This window comes from Psammomys obesus, unplaced genomic scaffold (genome assembly GCF_907164565.1).
Source record: "Psammomys obesus unplaced genomic scaffold, mPsaObe1.curated_primary_1811, whole genome shotgun sequence".
NCBI lineage: Eukaryota > Metazoa > Chordata > Mammalia > Rodentia > Muridae > Psammomys > Psammomys obesus.
Genome location: NW_026591918.1, coordinates 10,387,076 through 10,412,945, shown reverse-complemented (window position 1 = coordinate 10,412,945; position 25,870 = coordinate 10,387,076). Strand labels below are relative to the sequence as shown.

Sequence of the window (25,870 nt, the reverse complement as noted above, 5' to 3'; positions counted from 1 at the left end):
GATTATAAAATTATACAGAGAAGCTTTGCAGTGCTAAGAGTCTTCTGTGCTTTGCCTGTTTGCACCCTCCAGGTTCCGGAAACCACTGATCTTTGCTCTGACTGGCTCATCTTCTGCCAGTTCCAGGACATTGTAGGCTTGGAAGCATGCTATATGTAATCTGTTCATACTGGCTCTTTTTAACTTGACAGCAGACATTTAAAGTTTCTTTCTCCGTCTTTTCCTGGTTTGGTGGCTCATTTTTTTTAATAGCATCAAATAATATTCCATTGGCTGGCTGTCATATAGTTTATTCATCTAGTCACCTAAATACTGATTGTTCCTCAATTTGGGGAATTAGGAATGAAGCTGACATGAACAGGTTTTTATATGACTGAAAGATTTAACACTATATTTTATACATCTTTTTTAAAGTGTTAAATTTGAATACGACACCTTTATTTTTATTTGGTCTATATTTTTCAAACTTGTACACTTTTCCAATGAGAAGATAAGGTATAGTTTCATAGCCATTCTCTAGTATGTGCACAACTGATTCGCGTCTAGTATATTTGTCAGGACAGTTTCCCATTCTTAAGCTTTCACTTCTTAAGGTTGAACCTGAGAACTAGAATTACCAAGTCAGAGAGGACCCTCTTCAAGGCTGTTGTCAGAGCAATTGCCAACAAGCTCGTGCCACTTTATGGCTGTCTTGTCAGTGAAGAACTGTACCCATGCCACTGTCCTTCCCATTAAGTTTATCAGTCAAAGAAGGATTTGGGATGTAAAGTGAATATGTAAATTAAAAAGGGTTTTTTTTGTTTTGTTTTGTTTTTATAAAGAAGAAACATATGACCCTCTTTTCTTGCACGTCTTTGATTGCCGCAGAGGATGGTAATGGCCTGTGTCTGCCTGCCGGCTTCCTCATTCTTCCTATTGACTCGAGGCCTTACACTTTTCTTATAGGTTTGCATAGATCTCTTCCACCAAGCTGACACATTTATTGCAAATATTTTTCCCATCCCCATTTAAGCCTGGACTTATACTAAGTGCACAGGCTTCTTCCGTTTCTGCGGAAGTCTTTGATAGTCTTCTTTCTTTGTGCTTCTGAACTTGATAGTACCCCCAGTATATCTCACACACTGGAGAATTACATGTTTCCACTTTCTCTGCTTTGCGCTTGGACCTAATCCTTTAGCTCTTTCATACACGGTGGAAGTTTCTGGAACATCATCTCTCTGAACATAATGCCACTATGCCCAGGAGTTTCAGAAGGCTGAAAAAGATCTGTCTTGTTATCACCATTTCCCTCCAAAACAGTAAGGCTTAGTGCCACTAAATTTAGCTCTAATTCATAGTTCAGCAAGACTTCAAGTACACAATGAGTCACCACGGTGACGTGTGGTCCATGCTTTCCTCTCCAAATTCCATTTTCCCATAGAGCCAAGCTTTGGAAAGGTTTTCCAACTAAGAAAACCCACCTTATGATTAACTTACAAGAAAAGTTATGCTACATCTTGAATCAGAACAGGGTTATAGTTTGTCTTTGACACAGAATGCGAGTGTTGTTGGTGGCAGTCAAAACAAAAAAAAAGATGGAAAAACAGGCCTGGAAACTCCCTCTAAATTAGAGAGCGGTGCAATCAGAGAGATGTGCTGTTTGCGGGGAGCTTGTTGTTGAATGGGGCTGTTTCTGGCTCCCGCATGGGCAAGGCAGGAGACGGCACATGTGGTAATGGGTCTCTTGTAAGAAGTAACATAGTCCCTCCCTGATCACTTCCTAAAGTCCCCGAAGACCCCACAAGGCCTCAGGACCACTGCTCTAAAACCAGCAGAAGCTTGACTTAGTGAACAGATGTTGGAAGTGGGACAACAGATGAGACTGAAGCTGCAGAGGTTGTTCTAGGTAAGTCATTCGTGTCCATGGGCTTCCAACCTTTAGTCGGTAAGTTGGGTGACTGGCCTTGCTAGCTATCTCACGGAGCTCCTGTGATGTCAGATGGAATAGTGTGGATTCAATAAGATAGGACATTGTATCAATTTCTTTTCTAGTTGTGACAGAAATTTGAAAGAAGGGGGATTTGTTTTGACTCAAGGAGCCAAACAGTCCACCCCAAATGGGCCAGGAAGCAGGGGTAAGGGATGGGGGTGGCTGTGCTCAGCTCTCCTTTGCTCCTTTTTATTCAGTCCAGAACCCCAGACCATAGGATGGTGATGTGCACACTCATGACCAGTCTTTCCCCTCAGATAGGCACCCCATCCCAGAAGCACTGTCATGGACACAGGCAGAAATATGCTTTAACAATCTCCCAGCTGATTCTAAATTTGGTCAAGCTGACAAGTAAAATTAACCATCACAGCCATACAAGGACTACGTAACTCAAACAGGAATCTAGTATAAGCAAATCATGCGGACATCTCCTGGCACCTCATTGGAAACATGGTGTTGCCACTAGGGGATGTATGTCATGGTGCTCGTGTTTCAGCCTCGCGGGAAGGACTCAAGTTTCTGAACCCCAGTCAGAAACTTCTGCTGCTCTAACACGTACCACAGGCACGGCGGTGTTCAGCCACATGCAATGCAGGGCAAACCTGGTAGGTAACAAGGGGAGAAAGACTGACTCGCTGACTAGTGCTTTGTCTCCCCATGATGCCAAGAAATCACGTGACCTGGATTTTGCAGGGCTGTGAGCAAATTCTCGGTGAACTTTATTTTATTTTTCTTTTCAGAATTAGTAGTAATTGCCATGTTTGAGTCTGTTTGGTGAAAGCGCCTGGGTTAAGGACATGGGACCTGTAATCTCCATACCTCTCAGGTAAGACAACACTCTTTACAAAGGCCCAGGCCCTTCCCAAGGATGGGATGTGGAATTCAGTCCAGGTTGCCCTGACTCATTAACCCTCAACAATGACCTTAGGACCAGTCTGGATAACAAAGACCTAGAAAATTAATACACAAGGATTGCCATTAGAGCCAGTTTAGAACATTTGCTCTGGGCAAAAGCCAGCTTCTTAAAGTGATGATATCAGAAAGTGGCATAAACATTCTAGTGTGTTTTATGTTTGTACTAAATTGAGTATGGCTGCTCAGACTCCTTCTCTGGTAGAAGAAGGGTGGATCAACACAAGTGCTGGAGTCTTGAGGGCTGGAACTGTGCCTGGTACCCAAGACCAAAAGTTGTTCTGGCCCAAGAGTAGGCAGAGGAGGACAGCATGTTCCTGAAAATTGTCCGGAATGAGTGATGTCAACTACCCAAATAGCATACATGGTGGGCCAGATGTGGAAATTCTGTGTCTCTGCTTGACAGCTAGGAGCATTTCTGAGAACAGAAAGAAAGGTGGAGGTGAAGCCTACCATACTCTAAGCTGATGCTACCAGAGAACATAATTACAACTCTGCCTTCAACACCCAACCACAACCTTCGTTGCTAACTAAATGTGACATCCAATCAAAATCTTAATCCATAGCATGCATGGGTCCCTTTAAGTTGCCCTGGCCACCAAATGGTCATGCTGATAGTAGCCTCCGTGAGACATGCTAGCAACAGGAGCTGAGGAGCTTCATCCATGGAACCACACTGCAGAGGCCTAGTGTTGTCCTTGGCCAAAGACCATCTTCCTGGAGCACCTGACCCTTGTGAAGCACACGATCATTGAGGTCTGTCATGTCTAGTCTTCACTGAATGAGCAGGTGTTTCTCATGCCTGGGCAGAGATGTCTGTCACATGTTACATGGAGATTTCTTATAGTCTGAAATAAGACATCTAGAGACCAAAGATCTGGAGAGAGAGAGAGAGAGAGAGAGAGAGAGAGAGAGAGAGAGAGACCTAAGCAAGGGAGGCTCAAGGAGCCATGCTGCCTGGGTTCGGCTGGCATCCTTCTGGGGCTCCTGAGTGCTTCTTATTCCACAGCACTGTAGAAGGCCTTACTTTAACTGGTGTGTCTTACGCCCGGAAATGTCCATTGTTGGGATAATCTTTCTGTGCACTGTGTAAAGGGTGTCTTTGATTTATTCAAATGTTGATTTCTGTGCTAGCAGGGGGCTGAGGACTGTTCAGACTTTGGTATTGTTATTTTTATGAATTATCACCTACCTTAGTATTCTGTAAACATACACCTCCAACACCTTCTGATTGGTTTAATCAAAAGCTGATGGTTTAATCAAAAGCTGCCTATAGCTAGGCAGGAGAGGAAAGAAGGGACTTCCAGCCAGAGACACAAACAGTGGGGAAAATTGAGAGGTGGGGATTCACCAGCCAGACACAGAGGAAGTCAGACTGAGGAGGGGTAACGGCCGTGCAGCAGACACGGGCTATAATAAGCAAGTTAATTAAGGTATGTGAGCTAGTTCGGAAATAGCCTAAGCTATAATAAATAAATATAAGTCTCTGTGTCATGATTTGGAGACTGGGGGTCAGGACAGTCTGGCAATAGTCAATAACCTCCACTCCTTGTTCTGACGAGGTGAGTGCCCGACTTGTATCATTAGAAGGATCTATCTGTTTCTTTTCAGCTGGCTCCCTGATCACCTCCTCAGGGTTTTCTGCAGCCCACAGATCCCTCATGTACCATCGGCCATGAAATCTTTACTGCAGAGTCTGAAAGAATTACTAGTTTCTGCAGCTACATGGCAACTCTCTTGTTACTTCTAGAACAGTAAGGGTTAGTAAGACAGTCACTCCTCTCCCCAGCGTCAGCTACCACTGATAAAGTCCAAGAGCTTATACAAATGGGGAGACTTTCCAGATGTCTCACCCCAGGCTCCAGAGCCCTCAACTGCCACTAGAATACCCAAGGTCAGTTGACATTACGTGTCAGGAGCTACTTAGAGGCTGCATCACTCCACTTTTGAGGTAGGTAAAAAGTGACACTTGCCATGGTCTTATACCATGACAGTTATTAAATGAGCAGGACACACCTGTAGCATCTTTTACTGTGCTGGGCTCAGGACAACTTAACGATCATCACCCATGACTATCTTACAGTAGCATCATCCTAACTACGTAGTTGGTCTGGAATCTCTTCTGAATGCTTGAGTTGAGAGTAAGGCAAGTTGTGTTCTCTATATGATAAGCTGCAGCCAGTGTCTCTAGAAAGGACTGTCAGGGTCTGGCAGCCAGAGCACACTAGTTTTTGTTGTTTCTGCCCTCTCTGTGATTTTTTTTTTTTTTGAGCACCGGGATAAAATCTCCTTTGTGAGGTAGTTGCTGAAGCCTTTCCCCACACACACCTTTCCCAGGACCATTCATGTGTGGGTCAACCTCCCGAGTTCACTGCTAGCCCTACGTATGATCCTGTGGCCACTGAGGCAGACTCACTCTCTGTCAGCTCTTCTAGCACCAGTTCATGAATATACGGCAGCATTGGCTTCATCAAAGTAATATTTTTTGTTTGACTTTAAAGTGCCTGAATGCTGACTTGTACCATCCTAGTGTCTCTGAAATTGCATCTCTGCCTTCACTGAGATTCTGACATGATATTGATTAAACCCTCTGCTTCCATTGTCACAGGATGTTTTGTTTTGTTTTTTTAATATCTGATGGTCTGGAGAAATATGGAAAATTCATTAAATGAAGCTCAAAAATAACATTGGACTGTGCCTCTAATACATCCTGAAAAATGGTTCCCAGATACCAGTTTGCCAAGAGACAGTGTGCACCACATGCTTGAAGAAAAGCTGGCTCAGGAAACATGGTGCCACTTTCCTGTGTCTCTTTTGTGACCACATATAGTCTTATACCCAGGAGATGGCTGAGCTGGGAACTGCCTCTTCTGTATTCCCAACCCTCTCTCTTAACAGCTTTTTAAAATTTGGCCAGCACCCAGGAAGTGTCATAACTCTGAGTAACTGTGAAATTTTGTTTTAAAGCTGTTTTTCAGAAACTGTTTAGAGCCATTTCATATGAGATGAAATGCTCTCGTTGCTGACCCTTAAAGGGAAGTCTGGTGAAAAACCCCAGAGAGCCTTGAAATGCCTGCTCCATTCTGGGACATCTGCTTCCAAGGACAGTTGGTCAGGGCAAAGGAAGAATCTCAGTTCTAAAGGCCAAGGACACACCTCCTAGACCATGGCAGCTTCTTGCCTCAGGACAAGACACAGTCATGATAAGCTTTACTTTTCTTCTTTGAACTTTTCTTAGCAAGCCATGGAACTCCCTAGAGTCTCCTTCTTGCCCCGGTCATTTGGCAAGCCCCCTTTCCCTATGACCACAGTGTCCTTAGCACAAGCATGTGGCCTCTTTCAGCGGGTCCCTCCCTGCCTAAGGGTTTCCTTTCCTGGCTTCCGCCCTGGTCCTGTGATTTCTGCCCTTTTCCCTTTAGAAGGAAGTGATCCAGGACAAAGAAGGACACTAACCAAGAATAGAGCTTGAGACTCAGGGCCCAGTTCCCATAGCAGCAACCAAAGAGGGTGCCAGGACCCAGGTTTTTATCATGAAAAGGATGGGCTTAAGTGTATAGGCTACAAGCCCAGGACACAGGCGGGTCAAGGCGAAGGTGATAGAAAGAACTGAGTTGTCTTTCAGCTAGGCAATGCAGGAGGGGTCAGGACAACATGAGGTCACATGAGGCTCTGGTAGAGGGTGAGTGCTTCCCCGCAGACCTATGGTCAGGCTTGGCCCACCATGGTCTCAGGTTGAAAAAGGAAAATAATTTTACAAAGACTTATGTGTTCAGCAGGGAGCATTCCATCATGAAAACTTGAGCTAGACACCCCATTACATCACTAGCAGCCCCCAGTGTGGCTGGTACAGAGGCAGAAATAACATTTAGGTAAAACCCTATGACTGGTATTTTTGAATGAAGATGGCCCCATAGGCTCATAGGAACTGGTACTATTGGGAGGTGTAGCCTTGTTGGGATAGGTGTGGTTTTGTTGGAGGAAGTGTGTCACCAGGGGTGGGCTTTGAGGTTTCAGATGCTCAGGCTAGGCTGAGGTGTCGCAGTTTCTTCCTGTTGCCTGTGGATCGATATGTAAACTTTCAGGTACCTCTCCAGCACCATGTCTGCCATGCTTCCCACCAAGATGATAATGGACAAAGCCTCTAAACTGTAAGCCAAACCCAATTAAATGTTTTCTTTATAAGAGTTTCCTTGGTCATGGTGTCTCTTCACAACAATACAAACCCTAACTAAGACAATGACCCTGACCTTTGGGTTATAGTTTGGATCTTAAATGTCCTCTAAAGACCATGAATTAAGTCTTGGTCATAAGTCTATCAAGATGTGGTGAAACCTCATCCTCAGCAAGGTACCATCATGATGTAGTGAAACCTTTGAGAAATAGACCTAATGGAAAGAAATTAGGTCATTGGGAGCACACCCATTAGGAGGACATTGAGATCTTGTCATGGCTTAAATATGAAAATGAGTCTCACAGCCTACATGTTTGAACATTTTGTTTCCATCTGGTGGCTCTGCTCAAGAAGGTTTTGGAACCTTTAGAAGGTGGGACCTTGCTGGAGAATGCACATCAATGGGGATGGGCTTTGAGGTTTTATAGCCTGGCTCAACTTTCTCTTCTCTCTCTGCCTTTGGATTGCCGATCCAATGTGACAGGCTGGCGTCATGCTTCTGCCACCATACTTTCCCCAGTAGGACCGTGTCCTCTCTAGACTGTAGACCAAAGCAAACACTTTGTCCTCTAAGTTGCTCTTGTTGGGGCATTTTCTCAAAGCAAAACAAACAAATAAACTGAGACTACCCCTACTCCTCTCTATTCTCTCTTTGTTTCCTTGCCACCCGAGGATGAGTAGGTTTGCTCTGCCAATGTCTCCTGCCATGATATGTTGCCTTGCCATAGACCTCAAAGCAATGGTACAAAAAAGGATCCTTTATGATTCTAAGTTGATTTTTCTCAAGTATTTTGTCACAGCAATGGAAATCTGACTAAAAGACTTGTATATTCCACGGCTAGGGGAGACCAAACTCTAATGTCCACCAAGCTAAGATGACATCCTTGCTGTACTTCTTGATGTACTAGTCACCAGCCATAGAGTGTGACAGCTGTAAGGGGGGTAGTGAAGAATAGGGGGAAGGACCCAAGACAGGAGTTGCTACAAATTCTTCATGAATCAGAGCCTGGTATCAAGAGAGGTTGAGAGGCTGGCTTTTTGACAACCATGACTACCCCAGCTATGACCCTCCCTCCAAATGACACACCTGCTTCACCTTAGTCCTCGGAGGAGAGAGGGCATGGTATTAAGAAGGAAACAAGCAGCTTTGTTGAGGCATAATTAAATTAATGTCTAGTATAATTTGTAGCACATAATAAACAATTCGGTAGAGTTTTATAGATCTACAAAGTTGTGTAATCATCAGTACAATGCACTTTTAGAACATTGCCATCAAAGCCCCCCAAAGTCTCACATTTAGTCCATACCACATTAATCACATCCACAATTAATCCCCATGCTCAACCTCAGCTATAAGCAACCATTACTCTATCTTTTTCTCTCTTACTTTCTCTTATCTCCGCATTTCATTAAAATAGCCCACAACTGTAAATTTTGCACCTGGTTTCTCTCATTTTGTGCTGTTTTGAGAATGGCCTCTCTCTAGTGTGTTCCATTGCCAAGCAGACCTTTATTGGACAGATCTGCTAAATTGTGTTTACTTCTCACCAGCTGATAAACATCTCTGGATCATCTCCAGTTTCTGGCTATTTTGAATAGAGCAGTTGTGAACAGTTCCACCCAGATCTTTGCGCAGGTGTACACTTTCATTCCATTTGTGTAGATCCCTCCAAGTACAGTTTGTGTGTCATATTATTAAGAGTCACACCTTAAGAAACTACCAAGCTTTGTTCCCCAGTGGCTGCTGCATTCAGCAGTGTACATGATCCAGTTTCTCCACATGCATGCCAACACTTGGCATCATCTGTCTCTCAGATTGCAGGCATTATGGTTGGGGTTTGCTGGAATCACATTGTTATTTAATTTGCATTTTCCTAATTAATGACTAAAGATATTGGGCATGTTTCCACATACTTATGAGCCACTGGTACATCTTCTTTAGGGAAATACCTGTTCAAATTGCTCTTGCCTATTTTAATTGTGCTATTTGTCATCTTATTATCCAGTTGAAAGAGCTCTATATGTGGAAACATGTTCATCACTTATCTGATTTGCAAACATTTTCTCTTATTTAGTGGCTTGCCTTTTCATTTCTGTAGTTGTGTCTTTGGAAGTGCAATGCTTCTAAGTTTTTATCAGTCTCTCATTTATGAATCTTGCACAGTGTCACTTTACCAAGTCCAAGGACACAACAATTTTTTTCTCTTGTTTTGTTTGAGAAATTTTACAGTTGTAGCTTTTATATTCAGGACAAAGACTCTTTAATTATGTTGATGCAGTAATTAAATTTAATTATGTTGATGCTGTTGCTTTGATAAAAAAGGGTGTCAGTTCAAGTTTCTGTCTGTGAATGTCTATGGAACACACACCACTTGATGAAAAGTACGTGCCTTCTATTTAGAAATGTCCTGGACTGTATCAGAGCTCAGCATGTCAGTTTACACATGGAGGATTTCTTCTGGATCCCGTGTATCCTTGATCTCTGTGCTGCACATGCTCCCTTGCTCTACCTGTGTTTACAGTGGTCCCTTGCTGTTGAAACTCTGCTTGTAACTTTAAACAAAATGAATGATGCTTCATTTTTCCATGGTTAGAAATTCCCTTGCTGTTGTTTCACTGTTGCTTTCAACTTTGATTCACTTTAGTCAAAGATTATAGTGTATGATTTCAATTCTTCTAAATTTGTCAAGGTTTGTCTCACAGCTTAAGATATATCTTGGTGAATGTTTACTGGGGTCATTTAAAAAAAAAGTGTTCTTCCATAGGCTGATTGTTCCAGATGGATCAACTGGGTCCTGCTGGTTGACAGTGTTATGTATGTCTTCAGTGACCTTGTGGATTGGGACCTTGTGAACTTAAGTCAAACTAAAAATCATCGTAGATTTTTCTGTCTCCCCTCAGCTCTCCAGTTTTGGCTATTTGAGTTCTGTGTCTCTGCTGTTTGAGGTATATACAAATTTGGACCTTTGTTTTCCTGACGATTTGCTCCTTTCATCATCTAATGTCCCATTTAACCCCTACTGTTTGTCTTTTGTTCTAGTTTATGAGATATTTGGTATATGCACAGACTGCTTAATGTATGGGTATTTCTTCTTCCATCCATTTGTTTTCACCCTACTTGTGTCATCTGTATAAAGTGAGTTTCTTATAAACAGAATATAGTTAGGACACATATTCATCTATAGTGTCAGGCTCTGTGATTCAACTGATTTAGACCAATTTAAGATAGACAGATTAAAGTATTTTGTTATTTATTTTCTTCTCCTTTCCTGTGATTCTTGTTATTCTATTTCATTATGTGACTTGAATATATTTAAAGGATTATCTTGATTTTTATGCAGCATTTTTTAGTGTTCGGGGTTTGGCATTCCAATATGTGTATGTGTGAGGCAGCTTGTCAGCCCACTTCCTACTTTTGAAAATAACCTATATTGGTTGGATGCAGTTTCTCTTTACTGTTTGCTTTCAATGAACTTGAACATCTTAAAACCACAGTATTCCCAAGGAGCCCTGTTAGCAGGTAAAGAAGAGCACGGACCAAATCTGTGCTCGTGGAAAAGGGTTAGAAGTATTAGTGATGAGAAGGGGTCAAGGTGGCTCAGATCAGTCATAAATTCCCACAGGGCACTACAGAACACTTTTCAAGCTCCTCAGTGAAACAAGTTGGACCAACATGAGCTGCATGCCATCTGGACCATGTGGGGAATCATGACTGGTGTGTGGACTATTCACACATGCGAACATATGCAGAACATACATTGTTTGGGCTTGTGACCAACATCTTTTAGTAAGAATACATATTTAACCAGTATCTTGATAGCATAAAAAGAATATCAAAGAATATCATAGAATATCAAAGTGTTTTATTTGAAATAACAAAGAAAATATTCCTACCTGTTCTGAGGGCATTTCACCAAATAATGTCTCACTGTGAAAGAAAAAAGAATAATAGTTGGTAAATACAGGCTAGTTTGGCATTACCTGAAAGGCGGGGACCTAGATCTTGCTCAGGTATTGGGGCTGCACCAGCCAACTCTCAGGGTTTCTTGCCTACGAATTTTGGGGGGAAACCACAGCGGGGACATCAGAGGGCACATCAATGATTTGCTATTATTTCAGCTCTGGTCTCTACCAGGTATGAAGCCACAAGCACCAGACATTATAATATTTGCCTTTGGCCAGAATAAGTTGAGTTGCGTTCCACCCGGAAGAGACTTGTCGTGGTGAAGCTCCACCTGAGTCGTGATAGCAGCCTTGGGGCCAGAAGGGACAGGCCATCTCTCTTTAGAATCTGCTCATTGTGAAATGGGCTTGCATTCTCTGGTTGATGCTCTTTATGGTCTTAAAAGAGCTTCTTAGTCAGATGTGATAGTGCCACACTTGGAGGGCTGAGGCAGGAAGATCTCAAGATCAAGACTAGCCTCAGGCTAGTCTTGTTTCACACAAACATAAAACAACAAAAAGAGGTCCTTAAGGAGCAAGCTATCTTTCTACAATGGTTCTCTTTGAGGTAAACTTATAGCTATAGTGGAAAAATTAGAATACATGGGTACCTAGTCCAGAACGTGTCTAGTCAAAGACTTGAAGTTGAGGTCACTTCAATAGAGGAAAGCTGAAACAGCCAGGGAAATCCTGAATTGTGTGATACATGCTTAGATGCCAAGCCCCAGTGAATCCCACCTTCTCATCTGTTCATACCTGCGTGTAACACCTCCTGCCTCGTGCTAACTAGAACTTGGTGGCCTGACTTGCCTGGATCCAAGAAACATTAGCCAACATGCCATAAGCAAAGGCATAAAAAGTGCTGTGCCTGAGGCCTGTGGCAGGCAGCTAGCTTTTCTGCAGTCAGTTATTCTGTGGGCCCATTGGAAGATGAGTCTCCACAGAGAAGGCAGTGAATGTTGTAGCTGAGATCCCCGAGCAGCCAGCCCCCATGGATCCACCATCAGGCTGCAGCTGCATGAGTGACTCTGGCTGAGAGCGGCAGCAGCACCCCTCAGCTGAGCCCGTGGCCACTGCTGCAGAGCTAACAATGCAGAAAAACTGGCTCCATGCTATGTCTAAACCCTTCCTGAAATCCATTTACCAAGCACCTGCTGTGGACTAGATGGTTTACGGATACAGCAACAGCAATCATAATATATATGGAACAATTCATATTTATGACAGCATTTTAAACTTCGTAAGGGTCAATAGACTTTAGAATTTGGTTTACATCCTGGGACAAACAGTTTATAGGCATCAGTTTCTGGGTTCTCTTGCAATGTGACTGAGATCTGACGATATTCCTTTTCTTCTCTGTTTATAACATCACCTTTTCTATGTCACAAAGCCAAGGCACGTTGTCTATTCATCGGGACTTATACCATAGAGACCTGTCCTAGGAAGTACCACTAACCGGCTGACACAAAGCATTAGTATCCACTGAGATTTCGTACAGCTCACAGCTTAGTAGCAAAACTCATGAGGATGAAATTTCCAATATTTTGCTTCCAACAAGGATTGAATAATCTAGGTATCAGCTGACAGCATGTTAGACAGCATCTTTGATGATAGATCATTATTTAACTCTAACATATATAATTCAAAAGCTGTGCATGGTAGTGAGTAGTGTAAGAAGACTCCCTCTGTTCTTGCCTTCTTTTGTATTAAAGGTGAAATTCCCAAGCTCATACCTATTATCAAAACAGAAATGAGGCTGATGGAGAACTATATCCCTAGAAAAATTCTGAGTTCTTATCTTCACATTTACATGTGAGGATACATAATGTAAAAACAAAAATCTATTTCAATAGAAATGCACTTCCAATAAAATTTTACTTTATGCTTATAATTATTTACCTAAATAAATAATCTATTTATGCTATTGTTAACTTTATAGTAATCTTTCAAAATACCATTAATTGTGAAGTGTTGGTAATTTGGTCTTATAACAATACTTTAACACCTAGACACAGAGATGGGGAATGGAGAAGTTACTAGCTCAAATGTGTGTGTGTGTACACATGCTCGAAGGTAAGCTTGATTGTCACTCAGCACGACAGCTGTGCGAGAAAAGGATAAAATTCTGTGGGAGAAATAGATGAGAAACGGAGAAGGAAATGACATTCCTCACAGCTGAGGCTTCCCCTCGCCCCACTCCATGGGGTGTTTTCCTTCCTTTGTGGGGCTCTTTGAAAAATAGCGATGGTGATCAAAGTCAAGAATCAAAAGGGCATGACATAGTCATATCATTTTAAGATGTCTATGCAGTGTTCTGTAAAGTGCATCTTTTGAAACAACTTACATTTGTAATGAAAAATTAAGGCGCCAACCACACATAAAATAAAAGACCAAGGTCACGGAGTCTGTGCAAAAGTATTTTAAGAACTATTAAGAATGAGTTTTAATTCAAGAAAGCTGGTATCTTTAGAGCAAAGGGGACCAGGTCCCAAATGCAGACAGAAGGCAGGGGGACCACAAGAAGAAGCCAAAGAGAGAAGTCCCAGGAGAAACCAGCCTTGACACTATAGCTCCTCCCTCTCAGACTTTCATGTCCACTGCGAGGCCAAGGAAGTCTGTAGTTCAGCTCAGTCTGTCCTGTGCTACTGGACCCCGAGAGCTTTGTGCTTCCAGGTCACACCAGCAGAGTGACCTGACTCTGAGCCCTCGGTGGCCAGCCAGAGACTCTGAGAGCTAGTGCTGTCTACACACAGACAGCCATGTCTCCCAGAACATATGGCCTGTGCTGTGCGCTGTGCTGCAGCTGCAGCTGGCAGAGCAGGGCTTGAGATCCAACTTAATACCAGGCGCTTCCCTGTGTTTGGGGAGGTGCAGTTCAGGTGCAGGGAAAGGAACAGGGTAGACGGAGACTGGGAGTAGACAGGAGAGAAGCCGGGGTTGGGGAACTTGCTAAGGAGGGCAACCAGCCTGGTGGGACATGCCAGTGGTATGTTTTGGCAGATGAACGTGAGGTCTGTGTTGGGGGAATGCAGGGCCAACATACCCACCGATGAAGAGGGACCACCCAAGACTGAGCATAAGTTGGACAAGTGTACGCTCATCTCCAGGCACAGCAGCATGCCAACCACATCAGGGTGGCCCTAGCCTAACATGGACTCTGTGGAGGTGGAGCCAACATCAAGGGTTCAGAAGTATGTGAAAGGCTACCCAGTGAGACAGGAGGTCTCACTATGGTACTAGCTCTGGAGGTTAGGTGCCCAGGAGGAGAAGAAGCCCATCAGGGAAGAGTGACAGAACAACCCTCCATCACCGCCTGCCTCCTGGCGTCCAGTGTAGGGCATTTGTTCTCAGACACAAAAACACAAGGCACATGGTCTTGTTCTGGGTGACCTTGGAAGGTTCTGGAAGGAAAGCTAGCGTCTGTCACCCCTTCTGACAAGACACTCCAGCTGTAGCTTCTTCCTTTCCCCCCCCTTCCCTCATTCTTAGCTAGCTAGATCCTCATTGCTCAAAGGCACCACCCATGTGTCAAGCCTAAAGACTGTGACTTCCCCAGCTGGGCCTATCACTGTCACCACTTCCACTAAAAGCAGGAAGACAGGCTGAAGGAACCACATCCCCACCACAGCAGCTTCATTGCAGTGCCAGGACCTCCAGGGTGTAACACACACACACACACACACACACACACACACACACACACACACACGCGCGCATACACACATTTCCTGGGCCTTTCAGAGCCCCTAGCTAGGCCTGAGGATGTTTACGCTCCAGTCACAAGAGCTTTCTCTCCTCTCACTGCAGGAGCTCCAAAATGGGCTCTTCATAACACCCAGGATCGTGTTTGCAGAGAGCCCTCCCCACCCACTCAAGTCCCCAGGTCAGGGAGCCCCACAGCCTGGGAAAACACTGCCTAACTGAGAGGCTCAGTCCACAGTCCTGCCCACATTTCCTAGGAGTCAGGGCCCATCACAACACTGTCTTCTCACCTTGTGGAACCCGAGATCCCACATTCATGAAGCAGACCTGCTCAGACAAGCCCTCCAGCCCAGCACAGCCACTAGGATGACATCACCCACTCCCATCACACAGGAGGAGCTGAGAAGCAAGCAGAAACTTGGTACCAGGAGCCACTGAGCAGCCACATTCAGTGGATGAGAAGCATCACCCATAAAGCTGCCTGTCTGTGCTGGTCAGCAGCCCCAGATGGCTATGAAGCCATCAAAATGGAAAAAGCCAAAAACAAGGTGTGAGGCCTCGACTGGTCTCACATCTCAGTGTGCAATATGCAGGTCAGCCTTACTCATTCTCTCCTTAGAAACTGTACTTTTGAACTCCTATAAATTGTAGTTTGAACATAATATATTAATACCAGGTTTTGTTTTTTTTTTTTTACCTGCTTTTGTTTTAAAACTTTTGTAATGAGACAACGGATTCTATCTGCGGTTCACATATGTCCACTGAGAGTGTGTGTCAGCCTTAGCAGTAGGATGGTCAGCATGGAAATGGAAGTATGTGAGCAGGGAAGGTAAGGCCCTCACCTGCGAAGGTGCTTGCTTAAAGCTGTATCTGAAATGTCCCCACAGCCTCATGCATTGAAAGCTTGGGCATTGTCTTAGTCAGCTTTAGACATTGTCTTGACACAACCTAGGGTGACCTGGAAGGGAATCTTCACTGAAGGGTTGCCTAGCTTGGCCTGATTGGTGGGTGTGTCTATGGGAGAGGGCCTTGATTTATTTTTAATTGATGTAGGAGGACCTACCCCATGATGGGCTGCACCATTCCTTGGGCAGGTGGTCGTGTGCTGTATTAAAAAAACAGATGAGCATGAGCCTGTGATCCAGCTAGCAAGCACACCCCTCCATGGTTCCCGCTGCTTTGACCATGAAGTAAGGTACCTGGTTTCAGGTATTGCTGTGTGAAATATCAGGCAGCCCTGTCTTGAGGTCCCTGCCTTGAATTAACACCTTAACTTCCCTCAGCGATAGACGGTGGCCTGGAATAGTAAGCTAAATAAACCCTTTATCCTCCAAAGCTGCTTTTGGTTGGGGTATTTGTCACAGCAACAGAAATGAAACTTTGAACGGTCACCAACACAGGGATGTTTTGAGGTGAGGCCTTGGGGGATGACTGGACCATAAAGATTCTGACCTATCAATGGATCGATCTGCTAACTGATTCATGATTTGGCAATGAGCTACTGTGAGGTCATGGAAAGTTAATGGTAGAACATAGTTGTGGTGAGTGGGTCTTGGGAGCCATGTCTTACTCTGGGCTCCCTTCCCCCTTTCTGCTTCTATGACACCATGAGATGAGGTGCTTTGTTCATTGCATGCTTCCTGCTCTGAGGGCCAAAGCAATGGGGCCAAGTGATCATAAAGCAAAACCTCTGAACCCATGAGCCACAATAAACCTTTCCTCCTCTAAGCTGACTTCCTCCAGGATTCTTTAGTCACGGAAGGCTGGCTAACAGGATGCCTGTTCTGCCCATACCTGGGACTAGGACTCCCACAGTCCTGAAAGGTAAGCTAAATACCGCCGCCCCCACCTATCCCCCGCTTTGCAGTCTGGGGATTTGGTGGCCCAACTATAATTTCTTTGTAGTTTCTGATTTGTAGATAAAATAACTTGAGTCTAGGCTTTAAGTCCAGAATGAGAGCCAACAAGGGGACCCATAAGCCCCACAAAGGAAAGATGGCCTCTTTCCCACCAGACTCGGTGGGCCTGCAAAGTAGGACCCAGCACAGCCTGTGGGGCTTTCTGTCACAGGACAAAGGATGATGTTGACCTTGGGGCTACCAGGTGTCTCTAACTCCAGGCTGCTGAGCCCTTTGGCCCCCTCAGGTCATCCTTATGTTCTCTGTCACCCCAGCTCCCCATTCTGTCCTTTGTGCTCTCTTCTCCCCCCTCAATCTGGCTGTGAGTGGGACACAGTCCCTAGTTCCCTCTTCCTTGTGCTTCTGGAGGAAAAGTCCATAAGCCCTTTGATTCTTTCTCACAGCAAGATGGACAGGGGAGCAATAGGTTGTAATGAGCCTTGGACTGTCCAGTCTCTGGTGTTAGAAGACAGACTGCAAAGTGGGAAGAAATCAGAGCTCAAAGTGAAGAGTATTGGTAAAAAAAAAAAAAAAAAGGCCACCCCAATTCCTGCCTGGTCCCAAGGTGCCTTACAAACACCTCACAGTAGCTCATTGCCAAATCACCTCCATTTGGAAGCTCAGGCAGAGAGGGATGGGAGATCATTGGAGATCCCTGGACCAGCATGAGTTGATGGGCTCCTGAAAAGCAGTAGCCTTGGAAACCAGTGTCCCGAGAAACCCCCAGAATTCAGAGTTCAGTCCTAGACCCCAGTGCTGGTACTCTCCAGGAGAGACTCAGCTGAAATAGTCCCAGGACGAGACTGGGCATTGCAGGCACTAACAGAGCAGGGACAGCGATTTATGCTGGAAGCCAAGTGGAGTAGGCTTGTGCTGGGCTGGAACACATGGGTACAATTAGCTTTGCTCATAGACCAGCTGGGCGTCCTGGAAACATAGCCTCTATGGCTAAGGCAGAACAGCAGCCAAGAAAGCTGGCCTGCTGCTTTTGGCTTTGGAAGAACCAAGGGTATTTCAGGGTCCTTAGGACTGGGTCATCTACTCTGATGTTTCTCTGACCAGTTGTTGCTGCAGGAACCAAGAACCAAGAACCACCGTTGGGTAGAAATGGCCTACAAACCTCAGTGCTCTGTGACACCTACAGGAGGGGCTGGCTTCCTTTAACATGTACACAAAAATTCCAAGCACTCTGAGGGGAAAAGCCTAAACACGAACAGGCTCGGAGTAGGCAAAACTGGAAATACACTGCTCGATGGCTTTGATATTCAAAGGGAATTTAATAACTGGGGACAATTTGGATTTCTCGGGGGATAATTTCATCTGTGGTACTGATGAGCATTATACCTGGCAGGCAGAGGACAGGGACACTGGACAAGTGTTAATAATACAGTCCACAAATGAGCTGTTCCAGTTCAATGACTCTCTGGAGTTCACATTGAGGAGGAAGAAACCCATTGATAAGAACCTAGGACCCAACCTTGTTTAATGTAAGTATAGGGTCTGTAAGCATGATTTTGCTCCATTTAATATATAATGCTATGAGGGCATGAAGAACAAATGTGTGTGCTTTGTTTTGTGCTTTCCTAGAAACTCATAAGTTGAGGCTCATGAACAGTCCTACTCCCAGATTTTAGAGTCTATCTGCATCCATCCATACTTGTTTCTGTCACATATATGTCAAGTGTATATTGACTTTTATGTAGCTGTGACCAAAACAGCTGGAAGAACACTTAAAATGGGAGAGGGGAGTTCCTTGCTCCTAGCCTGCAGAAGCCCAGCCCATAGATGTTTGGCTCGTGTGCTCAGGCAGAACACCATGGAAGGGACAGCAATTGACTGGGACTGCGCATTAGCTCTTGGTGGACAAAGAGTAGAGAACAAAACAGAACAAGTGACAAGAAAACCCAAAGAACCCAATCCTAGTGATTTACTGTCTCCAGCTATGTGCCACCTTGTGATGTTCCCAGGACCACCCAAAATAGTCCCATCAGCTTGGGACCCAACCTCAAACACGTGAGCCTGTGGTGGGGTCATCTTATGCTCAAACCATAACACCATGTCTTCAGGCACATTCTAAGCAGCCTTTAAGAGTCACCAGTAAAAGGTTATTGCCCTCTCTGAAACTCAGACATCTCAAAAGATGTGCCCCGGGACCACAGAAGCCAGATGGATCTGCTCTGGAAGAACCTCATCAACTCAACAACCTCATGGGAAGCTGGAGGAAAGTTCCTTCACAGAGATCACCAGCAGATGTCTGAGGGTTTGCTAGAATAGAAAACCAGGACGTTTGGGATACAGCTAGAGCCCTTGCCTCGCCTGTGTTTAGGGATGTTAACATGCACTGTTTCGTGGGAACCGTGCAAGCTACACAGGACGTTGAGAAGTAGAGCCATATGCCCGGTCCATAACAGGTGCTCAGACAATGATCTTGACAGCTGGGTTGGGCTTTAGATGCTGAGCACAAGCACCCTGCAGCCCATCCTGGCAGGGGAGGGTGACGAGCCTGCTATAATCTCCATTCCTTGAAGTCTCTCTGGGAGGCCTGGAGGAAGATGCCACATGCCCCTGTGTCCAGTGTGCCCGTCTTTGCATATCTTTAATTCCTGGGTCCTGCCTCAAGTCCCATGGAGTCTGCAGCTCCAGTCTGGCCTTTGGGGCTGCCCTTAGCACACACCCAGCCTGGAGACTGCTAATGTCTTTTAAGCTCCAACAGCTGGGAGCAGAGCAGCTGGGAAGCAAATCTATTTGTTCATCATTTGTGGAGCATCTGTCATGAGCCAAATTCCAAGGAGGATCTGTCACATGCATGGTCTCTGCCTCACACAGAGTTCTCTTGGAAGGGAGGCAGAGGGCCAACACCCATGGGCAACATTTGCCACAAGCTCAGAGAAGCAGCTGAGGTCTGTGAACTAGGGAAATGCTGGGATATCGTGAAAGGGTGGCAGATGCCACGGAGGAAGGTACCCAAGGGCAACGGCACAGTGAAACACAAGGCTGGAGGGAAGCACTGGGCTCTAGTGGAGAAAAGTCTGGCCTGTACCCCTGGCTCCATTTCCAGGGCTGCATGTGCTAGTCTCTGCTTCCTATTAACTGTGTCCAGGCCCTAGAAACTGCTGATGGCCCTTTTGTCTTCCACACTTGCTGGCTTCGGTTTAACTTCAAGAGGAAGAAACATCCGGGGACTCCTGTGCTGGAGACGGGAGGCTTTGTATGCAGGATCCTTGAGCCCTCCTGTTGCCCCAGCTGGACACTGGCTGAACTGCTCTTCTGTGCCATCTCTCCCACAACGGCAGTTCCTCTTTATTTTATTTCATATGTAAGTGTTTTGCCTGCACATATACCTGTACACCATGTTCATACCTGGTGCTGGAAGAGGCCCTAAGAGGGTGTCAGATTCCCCAGGAGCAGAGTTAATGATGATTGTAAGCCGTCATGTTGGTGGTGAGCACTGAACCCAGGTTCTCTGGAAGAACAGCCAGTGCTCTTACCTGCTAAGCCCATGACAACAACAGCTCTTATGGAACCTTTCCTCCTCACTCCTTGAGTTCTCCACGGGTGTCAGTCCCTGGATGAGCATCCTCCCTTCCTGGTTTCCTCAGTCTCGCCCACACCCCTGGGGAGTGGCCCCTTTGTAGCTGTCATTCAGTTTCCCAGTTTAAAGGTTCCTATGAACATGAACAAAAGCTAACTCTTCCTAGATCCACAACGTTAGCCTAATAATGACAGTGATGTGTCTTACTCCCATGTCACCATAAGTGTGCTCACGGATTTGACTGTCTCTTCTTTCACAGCTCTCAGACAGGTGCACTCTTGTCCCCCAAGTCTCCGTGAAGAAGGAGAGGGACAGAGGCTGGATCCTTGGCTGTTCAGTGAGGAGGTGTCATTGAACCTGGGTCATCTTTGAGAGCAATTGTGTCCCCCAACTGCTTTTGGAGATTCTGGGGGAGGGTGTACATGAGAATACTCAGGAGGGCTTTAAACAAAGGGAAGCTCAAGCAAGCCATGAAGAGGCATCCAACACCCTGGAAGAAAGTCCATTGAGCTATCTTTGGAGAACAGAACAGAGCCAGGCAGCTGGGTAGATTCTTAGAACTTCTCGACTTGGGAAATTGACCCCAGTAAGAGATACGGACTGGCGTTAGAATGGGCAGTGTTCCTAGGGAGATAGAAGTCATGGACTGCAATGCCTGAGAGAGAAAGCAGAGGAAGAGAGAGGACTAAGGAAATCAGGGAATTAGGGACTCTGACAAGAAACGATGAGGTACCAGACAGGAAAAGAACAGAGGGTGACATTTGAGGTCCCACTTACCTGCCAAGAAGACACCTGCAAGCCCCTTGGTTTGAGAACTTAGTCCCAAAACTCATTCTTAAGAGGGAGAGCCAAAATGCAACTCCAGGCTGCTCTAGCCACAGCTTCCTCAGGATGAAGAACATGATAGGAGCCAAGGAACCCAACGCCCCAGGACTGAAGAAATGTGAGGAAAGGGAGTTCAGCTGGCGTGACAGTGGTCGGCAACACCTATGAGAAGCGAGTCTTCCCACTTTTCTGGCTCCAGACAAACAACTGCTGGCCCAGCATGCCTTCCCACCAAGGTGATACTTTGCCCAAAACCATCCGCCTGTGTGTGGGTGGGTGGCTTTCCATCCCAGACATGACCTTATCTGTTCTCTCACCTCTAGATTTCCTCTTGTGAAGCACAGACTGGCAGGCAATGACCAGGGTGAAGAGCAGAACGCTGAGGATCCCCAGGCAACACACAAGGACTGCATACATATACAGATCTGAAAGGCACGTAATTATGAACAGTAACTCAAAATGAACCGCAAAAATGCACGAGAGGAAAGCCTCCAGATCTAAATCTAGGAGGCAGAGTTCCCAGACTTATCATCAGAGACATGCTCCCCATGAGTAAATCCTGAGGGCCAGGGACACAGCTCAGAGGCAGGACACCCACCTAGCACACATGCTCAGTCATTAGAAAAGGTAAATTTGCTTAGTCATACATAATTGAAAACTTTTCACTCTGTCACCAGATGAAGAGGGTGAAAAGTCAAGCTGCAGGTTGGGAGAAAGCATTTAAAACCAGATATCCAAACAGGGAGTCGTAGCTAGAATATGTCCAGAACGCTCAAAAATCAATGGTGAGGAGTAAGCAAAGAATCCTACCTGATAAGGATGCAGCTAGACTGGCCTGGTAGTGACTGAAAATGGAAGAGCTATTTTGGAAAACTTTAAAAAAAAATGAAAATACTCAACTTTTTTTAAAGATGTTTGTTTGTGTGTATATGTGTGTATGAGTGTGTCTGTGTGTGTTTGTGTGTGCGTGCGCTCCTGCAGGTGCGGGTATCCACACATGCACACACACACATGTACCTTAGAGGCTAGATAACATCAGATCTCCTAGAGTTACAGGTGGCTGTGAGCCATTGGATGTGGGCACTAAGAGCTAAACTCTGTCCTTTGCAATGGGAGCAAGGGCCCTTAACCACTGATCCATCTCTCCAGCCCCCTACTTGATTGTTCAAATCAACTACCACTGACTAATCATTGTTTCTATCTATTTTCACCATAACAAGGAAGTCTAGGATGAACGTTCATAAATGTGAATCTTAATTCATCTCACACTGTGTTCTCAAGATTTGAGTTTCTATCAGAACCTCTGAGTCAAAAGGAATGCTACCTGGCCAGAGCCCTAGGGAAGCCTGGTGCAGACTCTGTGCCTGAAGTCAGTAAGTTTTTTTCACGTTCATGGAGTTGCTCCACATTTTTGTCTACACTAGACTGAGTTGATTTCTGTTCCTAGCTATTTAGATGTTTGAACTAAAAATAATACATAGTTGTTTCTCTGTCTACAGTTTCCACATCCACAAATTCAACTGTGGATTCAAACTATTTCAAAAAACAAAAGAACAAAACCAAAAACCTGGAGGGCTAGAGAAGTGGTTCTGTGGCTAAAAGCTCTTTTAGCTTGTTGCTCTTTCAGAGGACTCGGGTGGGGCTCCCAGCACCTACATGGTGGTCCATAACGATTGGTAACTAGTTCTAGAGGAGCCAGCACTCTTTACTGGCCTTGAAGGCACTTAGACACGTGGTGCATAGATGGACATGAAGGGAAACATCTGTATACACAAAATAAACATAAATACATACTACAGGGAGGTTTGAATGAGAATGGATGCTAAAGGCTCACACATTTGAGTGATTGGTATGGTCCACAGTTGCTGGGACTGTTTAGGAAGGATGAGGAGGGATGGATTTGTTAGAGGAAGTGTGTCACTAAGATGGGCTTTGAGGTTTCAAAAGTCCACACCATTTCCAGTCATCACTCACTGCCTTGTGCTTATGGATGAAGATGTGAGCTCTCAGCTACGGCTCCAATGCCAGGCCTGTGGGCCTGCTTCCATATCCCCTACCATGATGGTCTTGGGCTCTGTCCTTCCAGAACCATAAGCCCCCAGATTGAATAGTTTCTTTTCTAAATTGCTTTAGTCATTTCTTTTTGTTATAGAAACAGAAAAATAGCACAGGCAACAAATCTTTTAAAAACTGCGCTGAACGAACAGACATTTTTCTTGTCATACTTGTCTAAATAACACAAGACTACAGCTATTCGTGTAGCACGGACATCGCACTAAGTATTGTAAGTCATATAGAGATGGAGACATGCACAGGTTATAAGCAAATACTACAAGATTTCTTGTAAGGTATTTGTATACTCATGGATCTTGGTATCTTTGGGTTGGAAAGTCATGGTCATAATCCCCATGGACACTGAGGGAAGGGTGTAAGTGGGAAGCTCCCCAGGACAGGGGGCACACTTTTTAAAAAATAAGATAGGGGACTCTCTATGTGGCCCTGCCTATCCTGGGTCATATCCTATCATATGTAGATGAGATGACTTTTATTAATAGTTAAAGTCAGCAGATGGATGGGCTGAAGGAAGAGTCTCTCATGAGGATCCTGGAGCTACAGGGGAAGCAGGAGCTGGAGGGAGAGTTCTAAACGCAAGAGTGAAGCACTGTGGGAGGGTTCCTTGATGCACCAAATGCTGTTCATAAGCAATCATGGGGTCTTCCCACCTACGGTACTGGGAAAGTCCTGGTGGAAGCCAGATTACAGAGAGAGGAAAGTCATGGGGTGTTAGGAACTCTAATTTGAAATAAAATGGCTTTTCCCTGGTACCAAAGTCCAACTGTTTCTGTTCAGGAGCACATGTGTCCTTGTGTGTGGCTTTATAGGCTATTAGCATGGAATGGTTAGAGAGGACAGCAGCTTGTGCCTCCATTTCAACAATGCGAAATTCAACAACGGGACTCGTGGATTCTAAAAGCGACAAGTCATGATAAACTGAGGTCATAGACCCAGACTGAGGAAGGACACAAGGATACAGGACAGTCCAAATCCTGTGACTTCCCACGGCCAGTGCTGATTTATTTATTGTTGAGACAATTATTCCAGGAATAATTGACTGGGATGAAATAAAAAGTGGTAAATAACCCAATTGCCTTGCTGGGTCACACAGAACTGGAGCAGATGGAGACAAAGCCTGTCTCTAAAGTTCTCAGATGTCAGCTCTGATAAAAAGACAGGGTAATTTGGCTTCTGTTTCCTTCTTGGATGGGAGGAGAAAACTGTCTATCCAAAGTTTCTATGCCCCAAGATAAAAGCATCCTCACCCATCTGTCTGTTCATTCTCTCTACGATTTCTAGGCTGAAGGGACCATGGAGAAACAAGGTGAGCTCTGAGGTTTGTCATTCTCGTCAGCTGTCCCTATGACACACTACACACAGCTGGGGCCTGCTCTATCCTGGAGTAGTTGTGGTTTCTGATTTCAGCCTAGACGTGGCAAGAGGAAACAGGCTCTCTTCGGCAGCAGTGGCTGCAGAAACACAGGGCCTCTTCCCAGGCTGTAATGCTCTGCTGCTCCACCAAGCCCATAGCCCCAGGGGTGATGCAGACCCATCAGTGGTCACTGCCCACCCACACGTGGGTGACAGGGGATGTTCTCTGCTCTGATCTTGGAGCTACAGGGGCCTTAAATGTGTCACTTCACAGGAAGCAGAAAAACTGTACATGCATTCTCCCTCGATCAGGCAGCCATCAATACTGAGAAGTCCTCACTTTGTCTCCTGTGCCAAGCATTTCTTTTACTACGTAGACAGGGGCAAACCTGTTTAGGAAAACGGTGACTCTTCCCCTGAGCTCAGTTTTCTTTATAAACAAAGGCTGACCCAAAGCCAGGGTCTCAAAATCAGAAGACTCGGGCTCACCGTTTCACAGTGACAGCTCAGGCAAGTTGCCCTGTGCTCCAGAGACTGCTCTCAGGCGTGCATTCTGGCCTGATGTCACCCTAACTTCACACTCGATCTATCTCTAAAGAAGTTTCAGAACTCAAGCCTAGCCAAATAATGTTGTTTGAAGACTGAAACTGAACCTTCAGACCCAAACTCAACAAAACTTCTGCACTTAGCCAAATCCAAAACTAGCTTTTAAATACCACATGGGAGGGAGGCTGGAGTATGTAGATTTATGGTAGAGTGCTCATGGAATGCATGAGTTGGCATCAAAATAAATAAATAAATGAGTGAATGAATGACCACATAGGACCGGGGATTTAATTCCTTGGCAAAGTACAAGCACAGACTGTATAAAGCACTGGGTTTAATTCTGTCCAATAAAGAATAAGATGAATGAATAAATGCAAAATAAGTGAGTATATAAATAACAAAATAAAATACTATCTATACCTACACATTCGATAACAATAGTAAATATCACGTTCTAATCCCTAAATCTGTTTGTGAGTTTTCCTTTTGCCACTGAACTACTACAGGCAGTACTGGCACTTTTCGACAAGCTGAGAAAAGGAAGGAAGGAAAGAAAGAAAGAAGGAAGGAAGAAGGAAGGAAGGAAAGAAAGAAGGAAGGAAGAAGGAAGGAAGAAAGGAAGGAAGGAAGGAAAGAAAGAAAGAAAGAAAGAAAGAAAGAAAGAAAGAAAGAAAGAAAGAGAAGAAAGAAACAAGTCTCCCCAAAGCAGACGGTGGGACCAGCAGACTGCAGTGTATACACACAGGGTGACAAAGTTGCTGTGACAGCTCCTGCCCATCCTCCTAGACTGCCAACCAAGCCAGGCAGGACAAAAGCATCTATGCCTGGCAACCAACAAAGTATTCAGTGCTGCTTTGAAACTGTGTGACCCCAGCATTCCTTAGCACAACCAAGTGGTCACACACACACACACACACACACACACACACACACACACACACACACAC

The 25,870-nt window shown here is 45.0% G+C and overlaps 1 protein-coding gene across 1 annotated transcript in view; it reads right to left on the bottom strand.

Annotated features, from left to right (window-relative positions):
* Vstm4 (V-set and transmembrane domain containing 4) overlaps positions 1–25,870 on the bottom strand; it is a 58,246-nt gene that overhangs the window by 25,298 nt on the left and 7,078 nt on the right. Inside the window, exons 3-4 of the mRNA XM_055612310.1 lie at positions 21,269–21,376; positions 10,947–10,980 (exon numbers count right to left, since the gene is read on the bottom strand). Coding sequence (XP_055468285.1) covers positions 10,947–10,980; positions 21,269–21,376 — 142 coding nt within the window. The remainder of the gene's footprint in view (positions 1–10,946; positions 10,981–21,268; positions 21,377–25,870) is intronic.